Source organism: Podarcis raffonei, chromosome 8 (assembly GCF_027172205.1).
Source record: "Podarcis raffonei isolate rPodRaf1 chromosome 8, rPodRaf1.pri, whole genome shotgun sequence".
In the NCBI taxonomy this organism is placed as follows: Eukaryota; Metazoa; Chordata; class Lepidosauria; order Squamata; family Lacertidae; genus Podarcis; species Podarcis raffonei.
Window position 1 is genome coordinate 40,290,178 of NC_070609.1, and position 10,455 is coordinate 40,300,632.

General features: G+C 39.7%; 1 protein-coding gene across 3 annotated transcripts in view; it reads left to right on the forward strand.

The window, feature by feature from the left end:
- Window positions 1-8,385, forward strand: part of LOC128419129 (receptor-interacting serine/threonine-protein kinase 2-like) — a 33,907-nt gene extending 25,522 nt beyond the window's left edge. For all 3 annotated transcript variants that reach the window (XM_053399499.1, XM_053399501.1, XM_053399498.1), the window contains 3 exons: window positions 3,360-3,522; window positions 6,266-6,478; window positions 6,887-8,385. In XM_053399499.1, the coding sequence (XP_053255474.1) occupies window positions 3,360-3,522; window positions 6,266-6,478; window positions 6,887-7,185 (675 nt within the window). In that variant the 3' untranslated portion in view covers window positions 7,186-8,385. The remainder of the gene's footprint in view (window positions 1-3,359; window positions 3,523-6,265; window positions 6,479-6,886) is intronic.
- The last annotated feature ends 2,070 nt before the right edge of the window (window positions 8,386-10,455 follow it).

The following is a 10,455-nucleotide window of genomic DNA, read 5'->3' on the forward strand; positions in this document are numbered from 1 at the left end:
AATATGAATACTAATGTTGAAAAAAGAATAATCTGGGACGCAAGTAAAGCTGTGATGAGAGGGTTTTTGATACAACAGAATGCAATAAAGAAGAGAGGTCAAAATGAGAAAAAAGACAAAATTTTGGAAAAAATAAAAGGAGAGAAAAAATTGAGAGTAAAGCCAAAGTCGCAGGAGATCCTGAGAGAAATAAAACTATATCAAGTACAATATATGGAACTGATGAATCAGGAAATAGAATGGAAAATTAAACAAATGAGACAAAAGACATTCGAATCAGCGAATAAATGTGGGAAATTATTGGCTTGGCAATTGAAAAAAGACAAAAACAAAATACCATCACAAATTTAGAAGTGGAAGGAAAGAATATACATAATCCAATTGAGATTAGAAATTGTTTCCAGAAGTATTTTAAACAATTATATTCACAAGGGCCACAGAAAGAAATGGAAATAGACCGATTTTTAAAGACAAATGGATTACAAAAAATATCTCAAGGAAGTAAACTAATGTTGAATTGTAAAATATCTGATCAGGAAGTAGAAGGTGCCATCCAAAATATGCAACTAGGCAAGTCTCCAGAACCAGATGGGCTGACTTCCAGATACTATAGATCTTTGAAGGACTGGTTATTGCAACCCTTGAAGGAAGTCTGCAATGAAATTTTGGAAGGGAAAAAGGCACCAGAGTCGTGGAAAGAGGCTTATATTACACTTATACCGAAAACAGAGACTGAAAAGACTCAACTTAAGAACTACCGTCCCATATCCTTATTAAATGTGGATTACAAAATTTTTGCTGACATTTTGGCTAAGAGACTGAAAAAAGTATTGATGGAAGAGATTCATAAGGACCAAGCGGGCTTTCTCCCGGGAAGACACTTATCTGACAATTTGAGGAACATAATTGACATTTTGGAGAAGCTAGAAGTGAATATAAACACTAAAGCAGTTCTGATATTTGTGGATGCGGAGAAAGCTTTTGACAACATCTCTTGGAGTTTTATGAAAAAGAACCTACAGGGTATGGGGGTAGGCCAAGGCTTTGAAAATGGTATAGGTGCAATATACTTTGAACAAAAGGCCAAATTAATTGTAAATAACGTGGTTACGGAAGAATTTAAGATAGAAAAAGGGACACGACAGGGGTGCCCAATTTCCCCATTGCTTTTTATATCGGTCCTGCTGAATATGATTAGAAGGGACCGGTTGGTTAAAGGTATACAGGTCGGAGCCAAACAGTACAAATTGAGAGCATTTGCAGATGACTTAGTTTTGACGTTACAGGAGCCAGAATCTAGTACTAAAAGGGTTTTGGAACTAATTCAAGAGTTTGGTCAAGTGGCAGGATTTAAACTGAACAAGTTAAAAACTAAGGTTTTAGAGAAAAACTTAACATCGTTCGAAAGAGAGAGGTTTCAGAATAAAACAGGTTTGACTGTGGTTAAGAAAGTGAAATACCTGGGGATAAATATGACAGCCAAAAATGGGAATTTATTTAAAGACAATTATGAGAAATGTTGGACGGAAGTGAAAAAAGATTTAGAAATTTGGTCAAATTTGAAGCTTTCCTTGTTGGGTCGAATTGCAGTTATAAAGATGAATGTATTGCCCAGAATGTTGTTTTTGTTTCAAACATTGCAAATTGTGGTCAAGATGGACTGTTTCAAGAAGTGGCAGAAAGATATTTCTAGATTTGTCTGGCAGGGCAAGAAGCCCAGAATAAAATTTAAGATATTAACAGATGTAAAGGAAAGGGGTGGATTTGCCCTGCCAGACTTTAAACTTTACTATGAATCAGCAGCATTCTGCTGGTTGAAAGATTGGCTGCTTCTTGAGAACACAGACATTTTGGACTTAGAAGGTTTTAACAATGTTTTTGGGTGGCATGCATATTTGTGGTATGACAAGGTTAAATCACATAAAGCATTTAAAAACCATATTGTCAGGAAAGCATTGTTTAATGTTTGGACAAGATATAAAGATTTACTTGAAAATAAAACCCCAAGGTGGTTGTCACCAATGGAAGCAAAAGCTCAGAAAAAGCTCAATATGGAGGCCAAATGGCCGAAATATTGGGAAATTTTGGAACAAGAGGGAGATAGACTGAAACTGCAGAGTTTTGAGAAACTGAAAAATAAAGTGCGAGATTGGCTTCATTATTATCAGATAATGGAGGCATATAATTTGGACAAGAAAATAGGCTCCCAGGTGGAAAAATCAAAACTAGAAACAGAACTGTTAGAACCCAAAACTAAGATTTTGTCAAAGATGTATAACTTGCTGTTGAAATGGAATACTCAGGATGAGACGGTGAAATCTGCTATGATTAAATGGGCACAAGATGTTGGACATAACATTATGTTTGCTGACTGGGAACAGTTGTGGACCACAGGTAGGAAATTTACGGCATGTAATGCCTTAAGAGAGAATATTATGAAAATGATATACAGGTGGTACATGACCCCAGTCAAGCTTGCAAAAATTTACCACTTGACCGATAATAAATGTTGGAAATGTAAAGAGAATGAAGGTACATTCTTTCACCTTTGGTGGACGTGCCCAAGGATTAAGGTTTTCTGGGAAATGATTTATAATGAAATGAAAAAGGTATTTAAATATACCTTCCTGAAGAAACCAGAGGCCTTTCTCCTGGGCATGGTCAGCCAATTGGTGCTAAAGAAGGATAGAACTTTCTTTATGTATGCTACAACAGCAGCAAGGATACTTATAGCAAAGTACTGGAAGACACAGGAACTATCCACTCTGGAAGAATGGCAGATGAAGATGATTGACTATATGGGATTGGCAGAAATGACTGGCAGAATCCGTGACCAGGGAGAAGAGTCGGTGGAAGAAGACTGGAGGAAATTTAAAGACTATTTACAGAAATATTGCAAAATTAATGAATGTTAGAATGATGTTGGATAGAAATTAAGTGGTTTCCAGCTGTATGATTTAGGAGAACTCGGGGGGAAAAGGGTTTAGAAATAGGTTAAAATTTATTGATAAGGATTTGCTGAACTAATATTTGGAATTGGAATACAAAAAAGGGAGGTATGAGGAGGTCGGGGAAATATGTTAATGAAGATAAGCATTGGAAATTATGTGTGTTTTTAATTATCTTTTATTCTTGTATTTTTGTTATTTCTTTTTTCTTTTTGATTCTCTTTTTGTATTAATATTGAAAACTTTAATAAATATCTTTTAAAAAAAGAGAGAGAAGTCTGGATCTAAGCTATAACTATTTTATTTATTCTGTCTTTAATTTATGCAGTGCTCTGGGTTCTGGTGTCGAAAGCCAGTGCATTTACTAATATTATTATCCAAAGTAGATTTACTGTTTCTTGTTTGTTGCAGGTTATCTGTCCTCAGAACGACAACAGGCTCAACAAGGAAGTTACTCTAAAATCGCATAGCTTGTCTGACCTTCACCTTGAGCGTGGTGCAGGAAGGACAGGGAAGGACGGCAGCCAGACAGACTTGGCCAGCAACACTACTCAAAACAGAGCGCTAGAAAGAGGTAGCATTTTAATGAACTCCTAAATCTACCATAAGTATGGGTAGGGATGGGGAGAGAAATTCAGCTTTGTTTGCATTTTAATGAGAAGCTACCTCAATTCACACTTCTCAGATCAACATGCGAACTGAAACAAAACTACGAGTTTTGTGATGTAGTTCTCCAGCCCAAAACTATGTACAAAAAATGCATTCCGTAGTGAAAGTAACACAACAGTGCATTATGTCACGGGGAATGGCTTGCCAGAAAATAAAATAAAATGTTTATATCAGTCCAAACTGCATACAGAAATGTGAATAGTGTCGGGAGAAATTGGTACTAAAATTTTGCTTATTCTTATTTGTTTTTTTAGAATTTGTATACCTCTTTATAACTGCAGGTCTCAGGACAGTTCATAACATAAAACTACAATATAAAAAACACAATGTGAGAGGGAGTCCGGAGAGGGGGCTTTAACCCTTTACTCTCACTGTAGTCCTGCTCAGAATCAGCCCCACTCCCATTCCTTGATTTTAAAAAAAGGAATAGGAAAAAGGAAAATAATCGAATTGTGGTGTCCAACTCTTTGATATTGTTACATAATGAATTCACATGATGTGCAACACCTGCTGCAGGAGGGGAGACTCTCACTGGGGATTGGTCCCAGCACCCAGCTGAGCTGATGGAGGCAGGGCAGGGATCTTACTTCTTAAGGAACATGCCCTTTTTCCACTTATCATTTTAAAATCAAGCACACATTATCACCAATATCCTTAACAAACAAATCATAGTAAATAGTAAGATATGCATATAGACACACCAAATGAAGTTTGTATTATAACACCATCTAGCGCTTAATCGTAAGCAAAATAAGGAAAAAAGAGGTAAAGGTTGAAATAGGATCCAAGATTCAGATTCAAGTAGAATAAGAAGACGTATGCCTGAAGAATAATCATAAACAAAACTCATAAAATTGCCAAGAAAGGGTTATAACTAACCCCTACCACCTCACTATTCCAAAGTTCTATAAATTGTACCTTGTCCTGTTCAAATCCCTGTTTGTCTCTCTCCTTTTCGGAGTATCCCTGGTATGGGAAAATCCAGATTGAGGGAGGGGAAAGTGTGGGAAAGCAGTGATTTGGAAGGGAACACCATATGGACAATGGAGGATTAATGGAGATACAGGAAGCTTCCTATCCACATTAAATGTCAGTGTGGAGGAGCCCCAGATCTCCTGGTCTACCTTGGCAAACAAAAGAGCTGCATTCAAAGCACAATTGGAGAGCTACATCTGTAGCGGTGGGGGCATGTCTTCTGCTTCCCAGCTCCATTGGTAGACTTGCAGTTAGATGCATTTCCAAAAACAATTTGAGAGCACAGGTCAGGCTGGTGGCTGGAAAGCAAGTACTAAAGCAGCACCTCCTATGTAGCTGTAACTCACAAGGATGGCTGCAACCTGTCTAATACATCCTTCCTAATACTGACATCTGCTCTTTAGTTGGCTCTGTTGATCTGAGAAAGGAGAAGTGTCTGTTGGCATGAGCAAACCCAATCAAGGTCTAGATACACAGGCAAAAGCCAGGTGTAACTGGAATCTGCCTGGCTTTGTCCTACTGCACTCACTGTTTTCCTGACAGGATCCCAACATTTCAGCAGGATGCAAAACAAGTCTGAACAAACAAGTCTAAAGTTTGAAGGTCACCTTAGAGTCACTTCCCATCTGATTTCTGCTCTGTTTTTAAGACAAGTAGGGAAGTGCCTGGGAAACAGGCAAAGAAGCTCATGTTTTGTAAATGTGCAAAAAAAAAATGCATCCAGGAAACCTCACCAAAGCTTGCCCAAAGCATCTGCAGACATTCCATACGCGTCACAGATCTTAAGGGTATGAATAGAAAATGTGCAAAGCAGCTTTTATTCTGAAGTGGAACATTTCTTCCACACTATTAATATGACAGAAATGGTTTTAGGAACCAAAGTCATGATGTTCTTCTTATAGAGCTCAAAAAAATAAATATATTGCCACTGAGGACCTTAAACTGAGTTACTTTCCACAGAGGAGCACAAAGATTGGTATTAAGTGCATAATTTCACTTCCTAAGAATACCAGCTTTATTTTTAAAAAATTAAATAAATAAAAGGCAAGTTTCTAGTCCTTATTGCTGGGAAAATGGGTGAAAATGCATTAGCAGTACCTGCAGACATATGTTTTTTTAAAGCCCAGGGGGTGGCTAAAACGTTTGTGGTAGTCTAGGAACAGGGCAGTGGTATTCCTTGTAGTTCCTTGTCCTTCCACATGACCATATAAAGCACATATACTAACACCAAACTCAGTTCTGCAAGTATAGATAAAACTGAGCTAGGTTGTTCAGTGGTCCGACTGGATAATAAGGCAGCTTCCTATTAGGTACCAAATGCGTCCAATAAAAACCCACTGCAGCATTCTCTACAGTGTGTCGTCGTTCTTCTCTCTTTGTCCTCCTTTTTCAATTTTTCTCTGCAGCTTATATAACCGAACAACCCCACTCCATGCCTCTGTTCTTCCAAGTCCACCCTCCTGCAGTACACCTGGGCTTAATTCAAAACAGCGTGGGTGGGGAGAGAACCAGCCTCAGAATCCCCCCCCCCACACACACACACCTTGTCGCCTCATCACACCAACAAAGAGTTAATAAAGTATCTAGTGGCTTCTGTACATAAAACTCATGCACTGTCCATTATTCCCTCCCTGATTCACAACTCACTCTGTATATATTTGGTATTTCTGTAGGTCATCTCTTCTGTGGCAGCAAAGAGTCAAGTCCTCCGCATTCCTCTTCCCCTTTCCTTATTCCCGATTCAAGCCTACTTGTAAAAAGTCCTTCCACATTTTGCAAAGAGTCAGAGGGCTGGCAACCGCAGCTGCCGCGACTAGTACAGGCATCTGATGACAGCCTTCCGTACAGCAACCTTCGGAACAATAGGCTTGAAAACCCAGTAACAGGTGAGATTTAAAAATGAAAGGGGTGCTGCATTTTGGGGGTCGGGGGAGATATGCTACCACCACTTGGAATACGGTACTAACTTACTGTGCTTTGTAGCTGTATGGAGCCAGCATGGTGTAATGGTTATAGAGTGTCAAACCAGAACCTGTGAGTTCAGGGTCGAAATCCTCACTCAGTAAGGAAGGTCACCTTGGGCTGGTCGCTGCTTCTCAGCCTCACCCACTTCACAGAGTTGTATGAAGTGGCGTTGGTTGGGAGCAGAGGAGTCATAAATAAAGTATAGCCTGTTAGGATTACTTAGGAAACCTCCCACAGCGTTTGGAGGTGGGGGGTGTTAGTGGGGCTACAAATGACTTGGCTATTACTTTTGTATTTGATGAAAAGAATATTTTTTTCTGTGGACCCAGGTCCTTACTGCAAAGAGGGAAACTGCTCTATCCTAGCCTGCGGGCGAGAAACTATCTTGAGATGCATGACGGAAGGGCGCTTGAACCACCTCCTAGACGTTCTGCGTTCCCAGCAGCTCTTGTCCAGGATGGACTACGAAATGATCACTTCGTTCCCCACCTTGACTGGCCGGGCCCGTGCTTTGCTCGACACTTGCCTTGGCCTTGGGGAGAAGGCAGCCCAGACTGTGGTGGCTGTTCTGTCAGCCAGCAAGTGCAGCCCTTTCCTACGAAGCATCCAGGCAAACACAGTAAATTAAATGATTTATCTCACAGCATTTTGGAGAGTTGGTTAAAAAGGAAAAAAGTCTGCGAACTGATGATTTGCAGCGGCCTTGATCCTTTGCACCATCGTTACCCTACGTCATGGATTAGAGCCTTGCATGACTTCTGCTCAGAGAAGGTTATCTTCTGAAAGAAGAAGCATGAGCTGGATGAAAAGGTCAAGCCACCCGCTGCCTGAAGCAGTAACAGCTGCATCCTTTTAATACAGTCACCCAGTGATGGAATGATGGTGTGGCTGGTCAAGTTTTGGCTCTTGAGCTCCTTGCTCTTACTCGAGGAGGACAGACCACAGGACCCCTTGTTTTTCTGTCATCTGAGAGCAGACTGCTGAAACTTGGCAAATAATGTTTAAAAAGGAAAGGGCATTTAAGGGCAGTGCTGCCCCTGTGAAGCAGAGAGAAAAAGCTGCCAGACTGAGCAGAATTAAATATAACTAAGCCATCACCACAGCAGGCGCCTTATTTAAAACAAAATTTCATTAATGGCGGCGTTTCAGGTAGGCTTTCAAGCAGTCAGTGAGGCATTTTGCTCAAGTGTTCTTGAACAAATTATTTCTGGTGCCTGCCCCTGAAATTTAGGTGGCGTGCATGTGGAGAACTTCTGAAGTGATGCTTTTGAACGTGCTAGTGTGAAGACTGTTAGCATTCTGTTGCTAGCTGTGTCTGCTGATATCAGCAGGGGATGTTGTATACTTGGCCGTGTGCAGAGGCCCAGAGGATGGTGGGGAAGGAAGGCTTATGTAGGCACCTGGATCAACCTGCTACCAAAGACAGGCAGGTTTATATACAATTATTTAAATTATTTGAAACAATTAACTGTCTACTACCTTTCAATAAATTCCAGAATGGTGTACAATATGCTATTATTACCAAAAATCAGGCAGTTTTTGAAACAAGCGGTTGCTGAGCGTGTAAAAATATGCACGCAAAGATGAATTAAAATAGCTTTCCAGAGGCTCCCACATAGATAAATGAGAGTCGCTATGCCCAGTGTGAAGAAAGGTAACAGGTTGGCGCAAAAGTGACTAGAACCCATTCTTTGATTTGTGAAATTTCTAAAAGTTTGGAGCCTGACTTGGGATGATTACTTTTTAAAAATACGTATGTGTGGACAGAGAGAGGAAACCTTCTGAACTTTTAATTTATGGCTTGTGCCTTTTGTATAAAAATAAAAATTGAGGCCATCTTATGTAAGATTGTGTTAGGAAACTGCTCATAAATAAGCCTTATTGTTTGACCACAAAAATATGTATAAGCAGATAAACATCATGCAGCATGAATAATTTAAAATCATGCATTAACTGAATAAACATGTGATAAAACTGCTGTTTAAACTGTAGTTTAACTCTTTCTTTAAAGGTAATTTGCTTCCAAACGTTTTATGAAGCAAGCAATAAATGTAATGAATAACAATAGTAATAACAGCAGGCTTAGTTTTTCAGCAGAGATTGTGACATGAGATCTTCATAAACATTGTTGTTAAAATATACACACCACTTTTCTTCTGGGTATTACAGGCATTGACATCCCCAAGGGTATAAGAAAATTCTTTTTATATGCAACTGCGGCCGCGAGAGTGCTCATTGCGACATATTGGAAAAATGACAAACTCCCTACCAGAGTCGAATGGTTACTCAAATTGACAAAATATGCAGAATTAGCCTCCCTTTCGGAAATAATTAGAGATAAACACAGACAAGGGTTCATTCTAGAATGGGATAATTTCAAAAACTATTTGAAAAATAGCTGTAACTTAAACATGATAGTTGCCTTTGAATGATTTCTGTAAACAATATATATGATGGAAAATTATATCGAAAAAGGAATTTTTATAAATTAATAATGACAAATCAAAGCAAGATGTTTAATATAAGGGAAACATGGAGAGGATGGGAAGTCATGGGTTCGTGTAGAAAGCACATAGTTGAAATTGCATGTCTCTTTCGTGATATTTTTACTGGATTGATGACAGTGAAGATGACTAGGTGTTGTGTGTGTGTGTGTATATACCATATATATACATATATATATATATATATATATATATATATATATATGAATAATAAAGCATAAAAAAATACACACACCAAATTTCCACAGCAAATGCATCAACCACAGGAAGTTGCCTTATACCAAGTCTATCAACAGGTCTTCCAGGATTTCAGACAAGGAGCCTTTCCCGCCCCAGCTGGTAGAGATGCAGGGGTTGAATCTGGGACCTTCTGCATGCAAAATATCTCCTCTGCTACCAGCTACACCCCCCCCCCTAATAATTGAAGTAAACATATATTGCCGGGGGACATAATTCATAGCACAGCACAGAAGGTCCCAGGTTCAACAGTTCTGATCAGGGAGCCAGCCATCTAAACATGTAAAATTAAATATCAGCAAATAATCCTAATAAACATTTTTCACATGGCTGTGCTGAGGATTGAACCTGCAACCTTCTGCACACAAAGCAGAAACTCTGCCACTGAGCTATGACCCTTCTCCAGACTAATGAAAGAAATTGTGAATGCCTGCCCCCCCTTTTCCTTTACATTTGAAAACAGCTGTAATTTTTCAGAGGCATGCCAAGCGCAGCCCAACACCCTACTCCAGAGACCTGCTTACAAATGATCCAGGGAAGAAACAGCAGAGCTGTGTAATGATGAGCTGGCTCTGTTGAAATGTAAGTGTCAGTCTTTTCATCTTTTTTTCCCCCTAGTGGGACTCCTGCCTTTAACAACTGCCTCAAACCTTAATATTCAGCAAGTGAATATAGTGGTACCTCAGGTTACAGACGCTTCAGGTTGCAGACCCCGCTAATCCAGAAATAGTACCTCGGGTTAAGAACTTTGCTTCAGGATGAGAACAGAAATTGTCCAGCGGCAACAGGAGGCCCCATTAGCTAAAGTGGTGCTTCAGGTTAAGAACAGTTTCAGGTTAAGAACGGACCTCCAGAACGAATTAAGTTCTTAACCTGAGGTACCACTGTATTGGCACCACTTGGCAAAAGTTCTCACCAGCTGCATTGAATCAGGGGCTCTGTACTAGAAATTTTAAGCAATCCTACTTGCAGGCATTGGAAGCAGCATATAAAACATCAGAGCACCCAGGTGGCAAGTTATTGCTGGACCGATGCTGTAACAGACACAGTGCTCAGTTAAACTTTGGAACTCACTTCCACAGGGGGCAGCAGTGGCCACCAACTTGAGTGGCTTTTAAAGAAGATTAGACAAATTCATGGAGGAGAGAGCTATCAAT